The sequence below is a fragment of the Myxine glutinosa genome, chromosome 10, assembly GCF_964187855.1.
Source record: "Myxine glutinosa chromosome 10, kmMyxGlut1.1, whole genome shotgun sequence".
NCBI lineage: Eukaryota > Metazoa > Chordata > Myxini > Myxiniformes > Myxinidae > Myxine > Myxine glutinosa.
The window spans coordinates 27,631,703-27,653,089 of NC_136270.1; the positions used below are offsets into that span (position 1 = coordinate 27,631,703).

At 44.0% G+C, this 21,387-nt stretch overlaps 1 protein-coding gene across 1 annotated transcript in view; it reads left to right on the plus strand.

Moving 5' to 3' along the window:
• Positions 1–19,540, plus strand: part of LOC137434319 (signal-transducing adaptor protein 1-like) — a 55,341-nt gene extending 35,801 nt beyond the window's left edge. Inside the window, exons 9-10 of the mRNA XM_078785490.1 lie at positions 6,688–6,774; positions 17,654–19,540. Coding sequence (XP_078641616.1) covers positions 6,688–6,734 — 47 coding nt within the window. The 3' untranslated portion in view covers positions 6,735–6,774; positions 17,654–19,540. The remainder of the gene's footprint in view (positions 1–6,687; positions 6,775–17,653) is intronic.
• The last annotated feature ends 1,847 nt before the right edge of the window (positions 19,541–21,387 follow it).

Below are 21,387 nucleotides of genomic sequence, written 5' to 3' on the forward strand. Positions count from 1 at the left end.
TACCGGCTCCTGGTTGTGGCTGTCCGACATTTAACGCATATTGTTAGCCATAATTCGCGACGAAGACCCCTGGTTCGGAGATAGCTGAGGCCCGGCCAGGTTCCGAGCCCACCCTTCCTGCAGCGTAGGTGCGACTCAGTCGCCGGCCTGATGAGGGGCGCTCCTTATGCAGGTGCGATCCTCGCGAATCAGGGCAAACAATCGACGTCCAATGCCATCAAGCCTTGTACATGTGATTGTTCTGTGGGAGAGAGGGTAGCATATTCATTATCACAAATCTCCTTCTCCTTGTCTGAATCAGCGTCAGTATCCGTGGTGTTGGGTGACTTGCACAGAGGGGGTAACCCAAAAATGTTCTTTACAAATGGTGGTACTCCTGGACATTCATTCGTCTTTTCGTCCTCGCTGTTTGCATAATAGCTCTTAAAAGAACCCCTACTACTAAATTCAAGGGAATTCCAGTCAGGATCGGCATGGTCATTGGTGCCATGCCAGGAGTCGTAGAAAGCCATATCCTCCTGCCATGAGTTGTCTAGGTCGACGATCCAGTCGTGCGTGTTCGAATCTTGCCACGACATGACAGAATTGGCCGGTTCGCCGAAGGCCTTTGGGTCCTTTCCATGTGGCGAGAGGACCATCTCGGTAGCAGCAGTTGGTGTGGTCCATCCTGGTGGAGTTCTGTTCACCTGGTCTGCAGAGCCGTGATCCAATCTGCACTAGCCCCCAACCACCTCCTCGATTGGGGTCAATCTGCATGTAGCAATCTAACACAATTTTGTTAAATACAATTCACAACTTTCCATTAGTTGGCGCACCCTTCCCCCAGTGCAAGCTAACCACCTTTATCACTTTCTTATCACTAAAGCAACATTCCACAACCACTTTCCCTTCTTCCCTGCCTTTACCATCAACTTTTTACAACCCTTTCCCCTTCCTTCTCAACAAATCCCTGCAGAGTCACCTGTCATTGACAAATAATCCATCTGATTCGACTTTCCTTTATCACCTTTGCACTTTCCACAACCTTCTCCTCTCCTCTGACGCCGGCAACCTCAACATTCTCATCCTCCTCGACCTCAGCGCCGCCTTTGACACCATCAATCACACCATCCTCCTCTATGGTTCACCCTCAATAATCATCAATAAACTCCAATACATTCAGAACTCCGCTGCCCGTCTACTCACCCATTCCTGAACCCGTGACCACATCACCCCCGTCCTTTATAAGCTTCACTGGCTCCCCATCCCCCAGAGAATCCATTACAAAATCCTCCTCTTGACCTACAAAGCCCTCCATAACCTGGCCCCATCCTACCTGACTGACCTCCTCTCCAGACACACTCCCACCCTCTGGAACTCACTACCTCACACCACCTTCCAACCACCGCAGGTGCACCTGAGCTCCGTGGCACACCCGCAACCCCCCCCCCCCCAAAAATCAGTGTTCAGAAACATAACTCCATGGACGGCCAGAAAGCCAGACAGACACAGGGACACACACACACAGGGACAGACACAGGTGGGTTATCGCCGGCATTCTGAACAAATTCCCCATTCCTGCCCTAATTTATGTTGCAAACAGTAACGGCAGCCCATCAAGTGTGACCGTTCCCAAGAAACCGTTTCCTCCGACCTGGAGGATGACCGAGAGAGCTCAGAGCTCCCGTCCTGAAGTGAGTATCTCCCTTTATTCAACGCATTCTGCAATCCCAAGTCAGCCCAGTTCAAGTCCCTGCCATGCCGTTGAATTAACACCCAGTCAGTTGACTCAGCCTATCATCTTTGACTTTTACTCCCATGCTAAATCTGGAGAGCTGGTAATGTGGGGATGTAATTAAATACATGTTTTAAAACCCTGTCTACACATGCTCTTCATACAGGCTCACTTTCGCCTGCCATTTTCCACAAGCAGACTGAATCAACATTGAATCTCAATAAAAATCCAAACTGACACCATCTATTTCTTAGCCCCAAATTTATTCAATTTAATTTTTACCTTTACATCATATAATATCATTCCACCATACCCAATGTGGTCAGGTTGCAACAACAGGATATCTCACCCTTGACCTCTGACCCAAAAATGCAATCATGACATCCCACGTGGCAACCTCATCACTAGGGTGAGCTGCCTCAGGGATATACTCATCCAATACACATATACAATACACAAGTGCCCAGTACTCATCGACATTGCCTAATATATGTAGGCAACACAAGAAGCCCTTTGTCAATTATTCACTCGTCCATAAGTCGACCAAATACATACAATAAACACAGATACACACGTCAATGACAGAAAAATTCGATTTAAATTCAGATATGAGATCGTCATGCCATTTTTTGATTCGGTGCGCACTTTCACCGTCATTCCCATTCCCACCGATGCAACATATTGCGGATCATTCGTTCCCTTATACACACATACCACGTGACTGACACTTCGTACCGGCTCGCATTTCAAACCACTGCGCACACCCAGCATTGTTGACAGTCGTAAATTCACAGCACATCGACCTGAGTGAGTCGTGTACAACACCTATCCGACCAACTTGTATACATTCTCCATACCATACAGCATAAATTCATGCACACGCGTCACTTTGTACAATCTTGTTCTCAATATTTCAAGAACCACTCCCAATCCTTCCTACCTGTGCCCTTACCTGGCCCCTTGCTGTGAGCCTATCCATCCCCTCTTCAGGCTCACCTGTCCTGTTTGTTTCTACCTGGATTTCTGTTTTCCTGTGCTTTTTCTGCTGCTTCCTCTGCTCTTGAAGTCTCAGCACTTCTCCTGCCTTTCTCCTACCTGGTACCTGAGCTCTTCTTCTTCCAGTTTAATTTATCCTTCTCCAAAAATCACATAAGGTTCATATTTCCAAATATTAAATCACCGATATCTCCCTCGAAATGCAAAACAAAACGCTTCCAACTCTGGCATCCCACAGCCCTCCTTAGAGGCATGCTTCACAATGCAGCACCTCCTCTCCCCGGCACACAACGTACATGTGCTCACTCAACACATCCCTCCAAGCCATCTCATCACTCGCGTTGTTCACAAAGGTGCAACCACAACGCCTGGCTGCATCATTTTCTTTTCATATCTCACTGTTTTAAACATTGTCTCTGGCTCGTTATAATCCTCCCTCGCCTGCCTCGGCCACCCGAATGCGTTCATGCCGTGCACAGCATGGGACATCCGCATTCCCGTCTCGCCTCCGCCCCGCCTCACGGTTCCCCGCGAGGGCCGTTACCACGTCGCCATAGCGACCTGCCTGCACGTCGGCATAGCGACCTGCCTGCACGTCGGCTCGCGCGTTCACAGCTGGATTTCACGCGCCTTGTGCATTATAATCCTCCCTGTTACTTCTCCAGATCTGACCTCATCTCTTGTCCGGAAAGAGCTAATACTTGTGCAGCCTGCAGCATATTGTCAGAACTCCCTCCTGCGGGTACGCATTTTCTCCCATGCCCACCTTAAAACGCACTGGATGTGCATGCCTTTAATCCTGGGACTGGATGAAGGCCTTAGGAGGGGTGGGAATCTCGATTATCACCTTCCTCATAAACTTAACTTATTCACCCATGCCGGGGCATTCCTAAAAGGGGTTGTCCCTTCTTTTCCTAGCTTAACTTAAAATACTCACTCATCATCTACGCCGGGGTCTAGCCTTTATACCTATTACTTATCTTATCCACCCACGCCGGGGTCTAGCCTACCATCAACGCCGGGGTCACTATACCTACACCCACGCCGGGGTATGCCTTAACCTGAGGGGTATCCCTCCTAACCTCGGGCGCCCTCCTTGCTCGATTCGTTAACCCACTGGTGCTCTGCTTAAATTTGGTTCGATACACACTCAGGTGCAGTCGATAGAGGTTCGCCATATCCAAGGGGAAGGGAAGAGGCTTTCAATTTAGGTGTGCAAATACGCTTACCTCAGCCTATTATTGCCAGCGCTGGCCTTGCCTCTTCCCGACCTGAGGAGCCCTCCTCGACCTGTAGCTGGATGTACCCCACTCCTGGTACCAGATATGTCGGTATTCCTCTTTAAACTCAAGAAGAGGCACGTTTGAAGCAGCAAGAGTGGTTTAATGAAACGGACAACACAATTGTGGAGCGCGTCCGGAAACACAGAGCTTTGTCACACAAGGCGGTGCAAGTCCGAGCCACACTGAAAATACTCTGAAACAAGCTCCCTTATATAATCGAACAAAGTCTAAAAAACTCTCCGCTGAAGTTATGACCTTCAGATAAGAGAGGGCCGAGTTTGAAGGTACAGATGTGTGTGAAAGTAAGATATTTCTCAAGCTATTATTCCAAACAAGCTGGGCTTACAAGGCCCAGGGATGCGTTCTCATAATAGAGTTCAATGGTGTGACACTTGGCAGTAAAACATATTGAGCCAGGCACATACAAATCAAAGAATACATATTAAATCATACTCTGCTCGAGGTTAACTTGAAGCCAAACAAGAATTAAATGGCAACTATTCCCATAATTCTTCTCCCTTTGGCAAATGTTGAAAAACGTCTCCAAGGCTGGATCTGACCGAGCCATGAAACAACATGTTTTGCAATTGAATCTAGTTTTTTTGAAGCAAGCAAAAGAAAGACACAAATATATTCAATTATATTCAATTACACAATTCTCCTTCTCCCTCCTTTTGCTTTAAATATTTCCCTATTGATTCTTGTCTTTTTGCAATTGTTGTTTTCATGTATTGTTATGCATTATGTTTTCCACTCTGTCAAAGCGCCTTTGGGCTTCTGGAAAAGCGCTATACAAAATAAATGAATTGTTATTATTATTATATATATATATATATATATATATATATATATATATATATATATATATATATATCTCAGGTGCCCTGGGTCACGTGGTGCCCCCCCCCCCCCCCTGCGTGCCCTGGGTCATGTGGTGCCCCCCCCTCCCCTGCCCGACATATATGTATATATATCTTATCCGGATCCAGATCTTCACCAAAATCTAATCAATTCGTCCTCATAACACATCTGATCTGTCCATCAAGTTCCATAACTTTTGAGAGATCCTTCCCACAAACAAATATGTGTGAAAACATAACCCCTGTCCATCTTAGGTGGTGGAGGTAATAAAAGATGCTTTTGATCTGACAAAAATACCCTGCGGTAATGTGAAAGGTAGCAAAACACAATCCACCTGACAGAGTTTCTTGGGATTTATGGAGATCACCATGTGGGTACAGGTAGTTGCTGAACAATTTATCGATAAATAAATAAATGAAAAATCACTGAGAAAAAAACTCAGAAAAAACTTGGCAAAACAGAACAAAGTATAATGGCACTCAGTGAAGCATCATTTTGACCTCAAAAATAATTGGTGGTTGAATTCAGTGATCTAATATGCAAATCGTCTTCAAATTTAATGTTAATTGGATGAAAATTGACAATTTTATAAATTCGGCCTATGTTGATCTCAAAAATAGTTGGTGGTTGAATTCAGTTCGCTGATATGTAATTCCGATTGAAATTTCAAGTCAATATGATGAAAATTGAGGATTTTAGAAATTTGAAAAGGTTGTTGACCTCTGGCCTATGTTGACCTTTTGGCCGATGTTGATCTCAAAAATAGTTGGTGGTTGAATTCAGTTCGCCGATATGTAATTCCTATTGAAATTTCAAGTCAATCGGATGAAAATTGAGGATTTTAGAAATTTGAAAAGGTTGTTGACCTTTGGCCTATGTTGACGTTTTGGCCTATGTTGATCTCAAAAATAGTTGGTGGTTGAATTCAGTTCGCCGATATGTAATTCCTATTGAAATTTCAAGTCAATCAGATGAAAATTGAGGATCTTACAAATTTGAAAAGGTTGTTGAACTTTGGCCTATGTTGACCTTTTGGCCTATGTTGATCTCAAAAATAGTTGGTGGTTGAATTCAGCTCACTGATATGTAATTCCTATTGAAATTTCAAGTCAATCGGATGAAAATTGAGGATTTTAGAAATTTGAAACGGTTGTTGACCTTTGGCCTATGTTGACCTTTTGGTCTATGCTGATCTCAAAAATAGTTGGTGATTGAATTCAGTTTGCTGTTATGCAAATCCTACTCAAATTTCAAGTCAATCGGATGAAAATTGAGGATTTTAGAAATTTGAAAAGTGTTTGACCTTTGACCTATGTTGACTTTTTTGACCTCAAAAATATGTATGATTTTGTCGGACCACGAACTCTACCATTTGGTGACCTTTCGTGAAGATCGGTTTAAAATTGTGACCTGTAGGCAAGTATAAGTGAAGGGACACACACACACACACACACACACACACACACACACACACACACACACACACACACACACACACACACACACACACACACACACACACACACGTCAAAAAATCTTTTTTTGCCAAGTAATAAATACTTTTGAACAAATTAATGATTTTACGAATCGTTTATAAAAATTTTTAATGATCACAACATATTAGTCTCCCCAAGTGCCTCGGTGACAAAAATCCACATTTATAACCATCTTTTCAGGAAGTCGTTAATTAAACCTTTATTTCTGTGTATGTAAAAAAAAAAATCGAATGAATTGAATGGAAACTCTTAGCACGAAGTTAAAACTCAGCAATATCTCCACCATGTTCTCTCCCTTTTGCAAATAAGTCGATTAATGCAGAAAATTATTTTCCAGAAAACGAAAGAATGGTTCCACCTTTACCACCACGCGGTGCAATGTGACCCTGGCCACCACAATCGAAGTTACCCACCCATCAAACATGTGAGTATCCTCTTATATAACAAACATCTAATCTCAACAGAATAAAAATGCTCGAGTGTTTGACACTTGGTCACTGGAATGGGCCAGCAGGATAGAACAGTGGTTCGCAATCGGTTCTACAGTCTCGATGACAACTATCAGGGACGCCTCTTCGTGGTGGTTGTACCTCCCAAAGCAAATCTGTCTCCCTCTGTCTTTCTCTAACTCTGTCGTGGCCCTGACTACCTCAAGGTACACCATCCTGGACGTGGGGAATTACTGGGTCGCTCCTGGGAGATTGATCAGCTGTCTCTCTGTGCCATGGGCTTGATCGAGAAAACTGTCCAGGGCTATACAACAACAGCAACAGCTGTCTTGATTTGATGTTCACATTTGGCTTTGACTGAACTGAAAATTTCCATTGATATCTAGGGCAAAACTGAGTCTTGAAGGATCTTTGGGGTATTTTGGGTCTTCAGGGTCTTTTGGATCCTTTGGGTCTTTAAGGGTATTCAGGGTCTTCATGGTATTTTGGGTCTTTGCAGTCTTTAAAGGTATTTTGGGTTCAGGGGTCTTGGTGGTCTTAAAGGGTCATCAAAGTTCTGAGAGGTCTCATCAGTCTATAGGGTCAAAAGGTATATTCCAGCAGTACGTAATTAAGATTTCACGGACTGTTTTGGGGGTTAATTTTATTCCAAGAAGAAGAAGAAGACGTTTTGGTCACAAATAAACATACAAACATCACCATATACGTTCACTCTATTATAATAAGACAAATATATTCAAGTCTTTGTTTCTGTGTTTGCTTGTGCATTTGTAATTTACTCTTTCATGGCCACACCGCAGCACCAATAAACCACACACTTTGGGTGTATGTACTTCAGAATCTGGGCAAGGTTTTAAGCTACGTCAAGTTGGTCTTGACATCCATTTTGAAGCCACCATACAGTATATAATGGGATGTGGGGTCAGATAGCGCTGCGGCCGGCCCGCAGGCAAAAGTTAACCACCATGTGGTCAATAACCCCATAGACTTTCAATATACGAGTATATGGTTCAATATACAAGACCTGTGTGTGTGTGTGTGTGTGTGTGTGTGTGTGTGTGTGTGTGTGTGTGTGTGTGTGTGTGTGTGTGTGTATATATATACTGTATAAGTGTGTACAGTCGGTGGTCAAAAATATTGGCACCCTTACACCTTTTTCAAATAACTCAGAAATTTCTCTAAAAAGAAGTTGAAATTGACAAAAGTATTTGGTCTCCACAATTTCTTATTTCACCCAACCTTTCTTTTTGATTCAGAAGTTAATATATACTTTTAAATCAGAAAATAAAAAGAAATGGCATTGACAAAATTATTGACACCCTTGGCTTAATATTTGGTAGCTCAGCATTTGGACAAAATAACTGCAGTGAATCGCTTCCTACAGCCATGAATGAGTTTCCTACACCTCTCCACTGGCAGTTTGGCCCACTCTTCTTGTGCAAACTGCTCCGGTTCTCCCAGATTTGAAGGGTTCCTTCTCCCAACTACTGTTTTCAGATCTCCCCACAGGTGTTCAATGGGATTTAGATCTGGACTCATTGCTGGCCACTTCAGAACAGTCCAGGATTTTGTCTTGGACCATTCCTGGTCCTTTTTGAAGTGTGTTTAGGGTCATTGTCCTGCTGCAAGACCCATGACCTTCGACGGAGACCCAGCTTTCTGACACTGGGTTGAACATTGCGCTCCAAAATGCCTTGGTAATCTCCTGATTTCATTATGCCATGGACATATTCAAGGCATCCAGTGCCAGAGGCAACACATAACCCCCAAAACATCACTGAACCTCCTCCATGTTTGACTGTAGGGAAGGTGTTCTTTTCTTTGAAGGCTTCATTTTGTTTTCTGTAAACACAGAGATGATATGCTTTACCAAAAAGCTCGAATTTTATCTCATCTGTCCACTGGACATTCTCCCAGAAGGATTTTGGCTGTTTCAGGTGTGTTTTGGAAAACTCCAGTTCGGCTTTCTTAGCAGTGGGGTCCTCCTGGGTCTCCTACCATAGAACCCCCTTTCATTGAGTTGGCGACGGAGGGTGTGAGTTGAAACTGTCGTACCTTGTGTCTGAAGGTCAGCTTGGATCCTTTTGGCAGTTGATCGAGGTGATTTCTCCACCATTCGGACAATCCTTCGCTGCAATCTTCGATCAAGTTTTCTCTTGCGACCACGTCCAGGGAGGTTGGCTGCAGTGCCATGGGCCTTAAACTTCCTGATAACATTGCGTATGGTGGACACAGGAACACCAAGGTCTCTGGAGATGGACTTGTAGCCTTGAGATTGTCCGTACTTGGCTACAATCCTGTGTCTGACCTCAGACAATTCTCTGGTTTTCTTTCTTTGCTTCATGCTCTTTACGGAACACACAGTGACACAAAACAGCAGAATGATGCCTTTTCTCCATTCAAACTGGTTGAATGAGTGATTTTTATGTTGCAGGCACCTGCAACTCATCACAGGTGAGTTCAATTCCAAAGTAAAGGAGAATCACCTGCTTTAAATGTTATTATTTCTCACAATTTATAAAAGGTGCCAATAATATTGTCCGGGCCATTTTAGGATTTCTGTGTGGGATAAGCTAAGATTTCGTATTTTTTCAGATTTTTTTTGGTTTTGTTCCACTCACTGCAAACCAAAGAAATACAAATAAACCAAAAAACCAAACCAGCAACAGAAACCAAAAGATCTTTTAATTTCAACAATTTTCTAGAAGAAATAGTGCATTATTTTAAATAAGTGCAAGGGTGCCAATATTTTTGATCACCATCCTTCTGGGAGAATGTCCTGTGGACAGCTGAGACCAAATTAGAGGTTTTTTGTAAAGCACATAATCTCCATGTTTACAGAAAACAAAATGACGCCTTCAAAGAAAAGAACACCTTCCCTACAGTGAAACATGGAGGAGGTTCAGTGATGTTTTGGGGGTTTTGTGTTGCCTCTGGCACTGGGTACCTTGAATGTGTGCATGGCGTTATGAAATCAGATTACCAAGGCATTTTGGAGCGCAATGTTCAACCGAGTGTCAGAAACATTGGTATCCGTCGAAGGTCATGGGTCTTGCAGCAGGACAATGACCCCAAAACACACTTCAAAAAGCACCCAGGAATGGTTCAAGACAAAACGCTGGACTGTTCTAAAGTGGCCAGCAATGAGTCCAGATCTAAATCCCATGGAACACCTGTGGGGAAATCTGAAAACCACAGTTGGGAGAAGGCACCCTTCAAATCTGGGAGAACTGGAGCAGTTTGCACAAGAGGAGTGCACCAAACTGCCAGTAGAGAGGTGGAGGAAGCTCATTCATGGCTACAGGAAGCGCTTGACTGCAGTTATTTTGTCCAAAGACCGTGTGCTACCAAATATTAAGTCAAGGGTGTCAATAATTTTGTCAATGCCATTTCTTTTTATTTTTCCGATTTAAAATGATATACCATATTAAGTTCTAAATCAAAAACAAAGGTTCTGTAATATTAACAGTGAAATAAAGAATTGTAGACCAAATAATTTTGTCAATTTCAACTTATTTTTTGGAGAAAATTGTGAGTTATTTGAAAAATGTGCAAGGGTGCCAATATTTTTGACCACACCTATATCTATATATATATATATATCTATATATATATATATATATATCTATATATATATATATATATATATATATATATATATATTATATATATATATACAGTGATGAAAGAAAGTCGAAACCCCTTTCAAAATTTTCACCTTTTGTAGTCTTATAGACTGGAATTAAAATGCATTAAATCAGACTTTTTCCACCTTTATTATTTTACACATCGTAACCCACAACTTCCAAATGAAAAACAAATTCTACAGATTTGAGGAAATTTATTAAAAATAAAAACTACAATATCCTGGTTGTATAAGTGTCCACCACCCTTACCATAGCAATTGTAAATTAACTCAGGTGTAACCAATCACCTTCAAAATCACACACCAAGTTAATTGTCCACCACCTGTGTTAAATTGTATTGTGAAAATGACCAAATATCAAGACCTCAAAAATGAAGTGAAAATATCCTGGAAGTGGAACATTGCCACAATTGTACCAGTGATTAGTGGAGCAACGCGAATGGTGAAGCAGAATCTAACAGAGATCTTCAAAACCATCCCTGGGAATATGAGGACAAACAAACTGCAATTGGAAGCTGTCCGAGGCTCAGTGACGATCCTCAATAGAACCCTCGGAACAAAACTTTGAGAACACGAAAACTTCACAAACTGGTCCATGAATCATGATCCCTTAGTGAAAGGGAGGTGGATACTTCGAGACCTGGGAGGACTCAGTCCCACCTTCTGAAACCTACATTTGGGTACAACAACCAATGACACACTGAACACACACACACTGATTACAACATTGTCCCTTCAGGTATGGGTGCGGATAATTAAATCATCAAATATTCCAAACAAAACAAAACATCTGAATAAAATACAGAAATTCTTGTTGTAATAACGACTTGCTGACACCTTGTTGTTCCGACAAGGTAATAGATGTAATCACAGCCAAGTCCCATAATTAAACAGAACAATTTCAAGACCTTATCACTTAACTATAATAGAGATAGGCCTACAATAATACAAACTACAATAATACAATAATACAAACAAGAGGGATTTTCGAAGCTCCACACGGTCTCCACGTTTTTCGAAGTTAAGTCTGTTCACAATTGTATTTTGTCGAAACTGTATTTATCTTTCGGTGTGTGAAGTTATTGTGTGCAACTTTGGTTGTTTCTCGGTGTTTATCTTTCATAAATTGATCGTCTGTTTGCCGTGTCGCGAGCAAGGCCTTTGCCGCGTCGCGAACGATTTGAAATCGAAGTTAAGTGATTGTTCCCATTTGTATTTTCGTTAAAACTGTATTTATTTATGGTGTTGTACGTATATTGTGTCCCGACGAAGATTTTTCGGTGCAAATCTTTCATACCTGTATTGAAAATCGTGTTAATTCGTGTCGTGTCTTGAGGCCTTGTACAGTGTGCACTGTACAACCTTGAGGCTTTGTTTTTCTCTCAGCGTTCCGTCGTTTGTGATCCAATAACTTTCGTTCTCTGTATTCCCAGTCTTTTCACCCATAGCCTACTTCCTTGTGTAAATCTCAACTCAAAAAAAAAAAAAGAAAGAAAAAAAAAAAAAAACAAAAAAAAAACACATTTCCTTCTCTGTTCTCATTCGTTTATTCATTCTTATTCGTTCGTTCGTTCTTCGACCACGTGTTTCTCCCCCATTTCCCCAGATAGTTTTCACTCATTAACCTTCAATGTTTACACTTTCCCCTCAAGTTATGTATTCCGTCATATTTTATAACACCTTTTTCTTCTTCTTCTTTAAAAGGCTGCTTTCGACTTGCTCACCAAATCAATTCATCCCAAAAAAAATATCCATCTCCTATAGTGCCTTTTTTCTACATTCCCTAAACTCTCCTGCACTCCATCCTCCATCCAGCGTCCTTAAACGTATTTTTAACTCGAAGGTCACAAGAAACTCATTTTGCAATAAATGTTCGTTTCCCATAAATCGTACACTTTCAAAAATCCAATCTCACCCCTCCCCTCCAAATCTTCCCCATAACCCCTCCCCTCCGAATCTTCCCCATCACCCCTCCCCTCCAAATCTTCCCCATCACCCATCCCTTTCAAATCTCCCCCCTTGCCCCCTCCCTCCTAAACTATCCCCTCACCCCTCCCCGCCAAGACGCCCCCTCGCCCCTCCCCTCCTAGACTCCTGCCTCACCCCTCCCCTCCAAATCTCCCCCATATCCCATCCCTTTCAAATCCCTCCCCTTGTCCCTTCCCTCCCAAACTCCCCCCTCACCCCTCCCCTTCAAATCTCCCCACCCTCATTGCTTCTCAATTTCCCCCCTCTCACTCCCCCTCCTCAAAGCGTCCTCCCCGCTTCTTCCCCCTTCAAACTCTCACCTCCATCTCCCCCAACCTTCTGCCTCGCTCTTCCCCCTCCTCAAATAACACCTCATTGTGGCTCACCCAATCACCATCAAACCTTTTGTCCGCCCCATCCTTCCCTTTCTCCGAGCTATTCTGAAATCTCTGACACACCTTCAACAGCTCTCCCTACCTCTTCCACCTCTTCCACATCTTACCCTACCCCTCCTCCCCCCTGTTCTGTATCTGATGCTCCCCCTTCCTCTTCATTAACGGTATGGACCTCAAACATCCGGGGCCTTCGTTCAAACTTAACTGATCTCTCCATACAGATTGCTTCTGTCAAACCAGACGTGATCTGCTTAACAGAAACTTTCCTCCTTTATGATGTCTCTGATTCCATAGTATCCCTCCCGGGCTACTCCCTCCTCCGGTATGATAGACCTGAGCCTCGTCCTGGAGGCGGGGTTGCTATCTTTATCAAAAACTCTCTTCCTCACTCGCCCTGCACTGCACTCTCTCCACCTAACCCCCAGGAATACCTCTGGCTACGGCTTCCCCTTCGCTCCCACCTCTTGTTCATATGTGTGTTGTACCGTCCACCAAACAGTGATGACTCCATCTACATCTCGCTGTCTGATGATATGGACCAACTTCTATCTACTCATCCCAACTCTCTCTTCCTCATATGTGGTGATTTCAACTGTCATCATGCCAGTTGGCTGGGTGTGGGTACCTCTCTCACCAGCCATGGCTCCTCAGCAAAGGACTTCTGCGACTCACTGGGACTGACACAATCTGTCAATTTCCCGACCCGGATCTCAGTCAACGGAACATCTTCTCTTCTGGACTTGGTTATGACTAACTTCCCTGAAAATGTCTGCTGCTCTTCTTCTGCTCCGATCGGATCATCTGATCATGTCCTTGTTAAAGTGGACATCTCTCTGACCATCCTCAGGGAGCCTGCTCAGCGTCGACGAGTCTGGCATTTCACTCAGGCCAACTGGCACGGTCTTCAAGCAGCCATCAATCATCTGGACTGGTCTCCCATCTCTACCACCTCTGACATCAACTCATCCTGGGAATTCTTCCAAAGTAAATTGCTCTCTCTCATGCACAGATTTATCCCATCTCGTCTTCAGTTGTCATACCCTTCCTCCCGTCCATGGTACACGGAATTTTGTGGTGAGGCTGTTGCCCAGAAACAACTTGCCTTCGTCTCCTGGAAAGCAAATCCAACGGAAGGAAATCTCATTTCCTTTCACAAAGCCCGAAACAAGTGTGTGTCCACCCTCAGGAGAGCCAGGAAACAATATCTCTCCATTCTCAAGACCGAACTCTCTTATCTGTCTCCCTCTTCCAAATCCTGGTGGCGTCTGGTCAAATCCGTTTCTGGTGTTTGTTCCCCCTCCATCCCCTCCCTTACCTCAAACGGCTACACAGCTGACTCCGCACGTGAAAAAGCTGAATGCCTCAACTCTGTGTTTGCCTCTAAATCTTGTGTCCCAAACCCATCCCTCTCTGTACCCACCATACCCAGTCGTACCCTGCTGCTCCTGGACTCCGTGTCCTTTCCTCCTGACAAGGTGGAAAAGTTTCTGTCAACCCTCGACTCTGATTCTGCAACTGGACCCGACGGCATCAGCCCACGGGTCCTAAAATCCTGCTCTGCTGCTCTATCTCACCCTCTCTCTGTTCTCTTCACCCTCTGTTTTGCTCAAGGTCAACTGCCATCTGCTTGGAAATCAGCCAACATCACCGCTTTGCACAAAAAAGGTGCAAAAACAGATCCTAGCAACTACAGACCAATCAGCCTTCTCCCAATTATCAGCAAAGTCATGGAATCCATCATTGCTTCGGATATGAAATCTTTCCTCTTCTCCAATGGCTTGATCTCTGATCATCAATTTGGTTTCAGACCAGGTCACTCTACTCTGGACATGCTGCTTCTGCTGTCTCAACAATGGATGGAGGTCCTCAATGCCAAACAGGAAATTAGAGCTGTCTCCCTCGACATATCACGTGCCTTCGACACGGTCTGGCACCCCGCTCTGCTCACCAAACTCTCCTCCTTTGGTATCCATGGAAATCTCCACGCATGGCTGGCAGACTTCCTCTCTAGTCGTCATCAACGTGTGGCCCTGAATGGGTTTCTCTCATCTCCTCTTCCTGTTCAGGCTGGAGTTCCCCAAGGCAGTGTTCTGGGCCCCGTGCTTTTTCTGGTCTTCATCAATGATCTCTCTGACTCTCTCGAAAATCCTCTCTATCTCTTTGCTGATGACTCCACTCTCTGCCGCTCCATTCCTCTTCCCTCAGATCGGCAGTCTGCTGCCTCCTCACTCTCTGAAGACCTGGACAAAATCACAGACTGGTCAAACAAGTGGAACATGTCTTTCAATCCTGACAAATCTCACACTCTTACTATGTCTCTCCGAAAAGATCGACTGGACAACCCTCCCATCTACTTTCTCAACAATCCTCTCCAAGAAGTTCTGTCGCTCAAGATTTTGGGTCTCACTATCTGCCATGATCTTTCTTGGGAAAACCACATTTCCAAGCTGGCCTCCAAAGCCAGTCGCCGACTGGGCATCCTCCGTCGTGCGAAGTCCTTCCTCGGCACAACTGAGCTCCTCACCACATACAAGGCTTTCATCCGCAGCTCAATGGAATACTGTTCTCCCCTATGGGCCGGTGCTCCTGCCTCACACCTAGCTCGGCTTCACGCTGTTGAAACCAAAGCTTTCAGAATTATTGGAATCTCCCGCGATGAAGCTATCTCTGAGGGCCTTTCACTCACTCACCGCAGGCAGGTAGGTGGTCTTTCTGTCTTCTACCGACTCCTCTCCGGCCTTGCACCCCCAGCTCTCTCTGTGCTCTGTCCCCCAAATATTCCTACAGGTCGCACAAGATCTGCCAGCAACCCTCTGATGGTTAAACTGCCGAAATCTCGGCTCTCTGCTCACCTTCACTCTTTCATTCCTCTTTTCTCCCGCCTCTGGAACAAACTCCCTCACTCCCTTCAATCCCACTCCTCCCTCCAGGTCTTTAAAACAGCTGTTCACCACCATCTCTTATCTTCCCCCATCCAAAACCTTGATCTTTTCTACCCCCGCTAATTCACCCCAGATCCACCTTGTTTGAAATTCTAACTTCTTTCCTGGAAGTCCTGGCAGTGTCCATATGTTTTATACCTCTCCCACCGCCCCTTCCCATGCCCCCCCCCCCCCAAAGCCCTCGCCCTCTCTCAGATCTCTCGATGTCTCCATGTCTCTCGGTCCCTGCTCTCAAATGTTGTGTTTGTGTCCTTCCCCCTCTCTCCCCATCTTGTCTACCGCTCCCGATGTTATATGTTTTATGTGTCGGTTTGTCTTTGTGTGTGATTAATGTTCGCTCTTTCACGAGCCTCGATCTTGTATACAAAAAAAAAAAAAAAAAAAAAAAAAAAAAAAAAAAACTTTGTAATAACAATACCTATAAAATCAAACTGAACCAAAAAACTGATTATAATGGAAAATAAAACACGAATATGATAATTGTGCTCGTTGTAGATTTGCTAAACGACTCTAGCTAACTTTTTATTATTTTGCATATGTTACGGGTTCCTCCCCGATCCCCTGGTCTCGGTAAACCTCCGAACCCCGAGAAGAGCCCCGGCAGAAAAATATGCTATTCTCTGTGTTAGAAATCGAATAGTGAAACCACACCAATGATTATAAATGAACAAATAATATATTGAAAATCACACAGGAATAACGGTACAACAAATGGCAATTAAGAGTGCACTCTATATACCATCAATAAAGTCAAATAACTCACTGCTCCCAGCGAGTGAAAAGGACACTCCTCAATGTCTCTATAACCTTTTCCAAGGCGAATGTGATTCGCCTCAGCGGTCGCTGGAACGATATCCAGTCGAAGCCCGAATCTCGCTCTCCAGTCGATATTCGAATCGCGTACAGTTGTCAATGGGGATCGCCCCGCCGAAACTGTACAACGGCCCTTCAGAGGGGCACCTTCACCGCTCACTCAGCGAACTGCAACGTAATTGGAGACGAAGCGGTCGCACACACACATCCCCGACAAACGGTAGGATGTTGGGGTGAAGATGACACGAGGCAAAACCTTTGTAGGTGTCCGAAGCGCGGGGTTCAAAATGGCCGATGGCTCTTACTTGAGCCGATGCGACTAGGCGAGGATTCGTCGAAATCTCAGCGCCCAAATCTGACTACGCAGATTTTCCACTCCAGCGATAATTCCTATCGCCGGATGTCCCTTCAAGGAACTCAAAATTCCCTCGTGACTTTCGGTAGACCAGCCTCGCTACGGAGCCTTGACGTCACGCGTCTTCTCCAACTTTTCTCGCGCCGCCTCTTCCTCTTCACCTCCTCGTCTTCCTTCGGTTTCCTGTATCATTTTAAGTTAACCTTTTTAACTTTTAATAACTGTTCATAAACAATAAACCTTTAGAAGACAATAATAGTACATAGAATCAGAAATCTTTCAAGTGGAGGAAAACCCCAAACGGAAGTGACGAATCCGTAACAGTATACAAGATCGAGGCTCGTGGAGGAAAACAAAAAAAATGGACACAAAACATACAATAAAGGGATCGGGAGACAAGATGGGGAGAGAGAGGGAAGCACACAAGTACAACAGCAGAGAACAGGAACATCGGGAGATCTGTGGAAGGGAGAGGGCTTGGGGGGAGGAGGAAGGGGGCAGGGAAGGGGGGGGGGGGGGAGAAGTATAAAACACATTGACACTGCGAGGACTTCCAGGAAAGAAGTTGGAATTTCAAAAAAAGTGGATCTGGGGTGAATTAATGGGGGTAGAAAAGATCAAGGTTTTGGATGGGGGAAGATAAGAGATGGTGGTGAACAGCTGTTTTAAAGACCTGGAGGGAGGAGTGGGATTAAAACCTTGTTGTTGTTAAAACATCTTTTTCCTTATCCACAGATCATGGAAGTTTCACTGCACTTTAAGCAAGCGAGCTATGAAGATGGCAGTGCCTTTTTCACCAATCGGAGAAACCACCTTACCAATCTTCTGCAAGATCACCTGTGACCCCACCTGGGATGTTGCGAGCTTCGATAAAACTCTTACTCCTTGTTGGACTAAAAAGCCACATCACGTCTCCTATATGCAACGCTTTCCCCGCTTCCCTTTACTTTCTCTTAGTGTTTTTACTTACTCACCAGGGTGACGTGCATCCGGGTGAATTGATGGGCTCGTTCGAGATACCTCCATAGTTGGCGGATCACACGTATCTCCCAATCGGCCGATTGTCACACTCTCTGGTGGTCTGCCAATGATCAAATTGGCAACTGGTGTTTTACCCCACAATGTCCGACTCACTAGCGCTCGTCACATGGGTTTTGATTGGCATGCGTCCAACCACAAGACTATCCAATGTGATTGGCATGGTGATCGTCACAAGAATCACAACAACCTGTGCAGTTTCACCTCACCAGCTCTCAGACCAAGCAACATGTAGATGTTGTCAACGGTACAACGCAGGACCACAACAGGACCACGTCGCTCACATGGACCAATCTGCAAGGTTTCGGCTCGTTTAAAATAATTTTATTGTTTACTTCTGCGGGATTGTCACTGAGGGTTTTTGTGTTTGTAATAAAGACCACTATTTTTGAATTCAGGTATTTTAGAGCATGATCTGTCCTTCATGTGCTTGTTTGGCTTCAATCTTAGTTATTCTCGCCCTTAATACGCGACTTCTGGAATGACGTATGAATGCTAACGAGGCCTTTCGAGCATGCGCTTTCAGGGACCTATTTCTGTTCTTCCGGGCAATTTTAACCTGCCATTGCTGGCATGAAATCTGCAATTGAAATCGTATTTTAAAAACAATTTTCAGCATTTAAACAAGAGTGGCAATTTCAGTATGATTAACCATAATTTTTGAATTCCTAGAGTAAACCGGACTCACGGAAATACGTATCCGTGGATGAGACTGAGAGATGTTGATTGTTTTCCCATCTTTTCCTGTTAATAAAAGCGAGCAGTAGCAATGGGTTTATAAAAAAAATAAACCCCCACAAAAACACACTTGGATGCTTCTCTGTTTATCAATAGATGCAAAAATCTAGTATAATTTCACTTGTGGCCACGGAACCAAACAAGCAATACACCATATAAAACACAATGTCAGTTTGTGTTTGTAGAGATGTCTGTCCCCTTTCATAAGGGTAGGTTTTAAAGGCCAGTCTGTGAACACAAATGTATGTTCACTATGGTCTATTTTAGGGATTACAACAAACTCGGAAAACATTTTCCATAAAAGAGTAATTATGTCTCTTCTATTGGAATTGTAGACGGTGGCTTGCAAACCGAGCCTCGAGGGCAGTGTACAGAAACGTTTTTCTGAATGTTACTATAATTCACCAAATGTCCGTCCGTCTGTCTGTCCGTTCAAAGGTACCGCAAAAACGGCTGAACCGATCGCAACGATATTTTGGGTGCGTAATCCGAGGACCCCCTGGAGTAAAATAGGCTATATTGTTTTTTTCAATTTTCCAAACACGATGGAATAATATTTACCGATATAAACAGTGATGTGGCTTTTGTTGAAATTCTACGTACCTGGACAGAGTAGATCGACTCCTGACGAACTCTTCCTATATAAACGTGCGGCTCCTGAAGTGACACGGCAGCGTGTGCAAAGCGACTGAGAAAGACGTGTAACGACCGTTATTTTGCAGAATTCAATGTTTTTTCAAAATGGGTGCCATGTACTGTTTAAATGTTGATGATTTGTGTGTGATATGATTTAACGGATGTTTACATGAATCGTTTAAAATAAAATAAAAAGCCTTCAATTTCTGATATTTTGCCTTTTCATTTGGGCTTCCCAATTGAAGCCCCGCCCATAAGGCGAGTACGATTGCTGGTATCAATAAATACAAGACCCAAGGAGGTGAAATTCACCGCATGTGATGTGCAACGTGCGCACAGTAAATACGAGTGTTCATTTACATCCGTAGGGTGTCTAATAAATAAAGAAGATTATAAGCACATGACACTAGGCCAAGGCTTCACACTTTGGCACACTCATGAGGCTGCACCATCAAATAAAAATGATCCAAAACCATGATCTTCTCTATCTGTTCTCTTTCCAACTTGTTAACCATGATCTTTCCACATTTAGGTGCTGGAATAGTCAAAACCTGCACACCAAGCTTTTGTGTCAAAAACCCTTCTTTTTAAAGCAAACAAGACTGTTTTTGCATGATTAAGGTTCTAAGTGTAAAACGTGTTCTTTGGCTGTGTACAAGCTAATGTACACACTCTTTTATGAAACGCACACCATTCTGCACTAGAATATTGAAACCATGCACACCAAGCTGTGTTGTGGATAAGGACATGTTAATCCCAGCTGACAAGCAAACAGGTAAAGATGAAATGGTGGCAGGTGACTCTGCAAATGATTTAATACGAACTTGCACCATGCAGGTAAGTTTGAGCCCCGATCGAACCGTTGAAATAACACCAGGTGGGTTGACAAAGCCTATCATCCTTCCAAGGTCGGCAAAATGAGTATCATCTTACTGAGGTAATAAGCCATTCGAGTATCCTGCGTCGATTGGCGAGCCGTCCAGGATTTGTAATCCTTAACCAGCAAAGCTCCCAGTCGGCGTGAAAGAAATGCTTAATTTTCCACAAGGTGTTAGAGGATTTTCCAGATATAAAAAAAAAATCATAAAACACCCAAAACAACAGTAATGATCACAGTAGTGCCTTTGTGGATGTCAACCTTCAATAGTGGAGCAAGAGAGAGAGAGAGAATTCCATCTCAAGGAACTTGCCGATTATGTGCACAGATGAAATCTTCCAACCAAAGCCAGATTCGGTGGCATAATGGTTGTTGTTGTATATCCCCGGAGCGATCTCTCGAACAAACCGGCGGCACAGACAGCAGATTGATCTCACAGGAGTGACCCAGAGGTCCCACCCCACATCCAGGATGGTATACCCCCACCCTCACAAAGTCAGGGCCACGACGAGTTAGAGAGGGAGTCAAGAGGGAAAGGGCCAGTCCATGGGTCCGATCAGCACTCTGACCTGACCGTCACCGCACTGCCCTGCCCTGACAAATCCAGGCATGTTGGCATAATGGTTATAGTGGTTGGTGGATCATTTAGGCCGAAGGGGGAATTGGAGGTCAACAGTTAGATTCCGACTCTGGATGAGCGATACAAAAGACTTTTAAAATGGCATGTGCTGCTTCCTTCTTGACACTCTTGCATTTAAAGGACAGAGAAAGCACAATCCCACAGATTGGCATCCATGTAGAGGAGAAAATTCCTCATCAATTGCCCCCACTGAATGCAGAGAGAAAAGAGATGTCATAAAGATGTCATTGCTGGTACCAAGAGTGCCCTGGGAAGTGACATCATGTTAGATAAGATTCCATCAGCTCCACCTTGAGCCTCAGACCCCATCAAAAAGGGCAGGGCTCCAAATGCCATTGGTGGACAGTTTAGACAACAGAGAAGACAAGGGAGATGCCCAGTGACGTTACCATAATCTTGAGGATCAGGATAGCCATCCATTGGAAAGGTAGCAAAAACAAGCATGTCTGCAGGATACGTAACGTTCAATCCAGCATAAGTGATCCAGAAGTTAAGTTTTACAACTATTGACACTGTTTGGATGAAACTGTTACAAAAAAG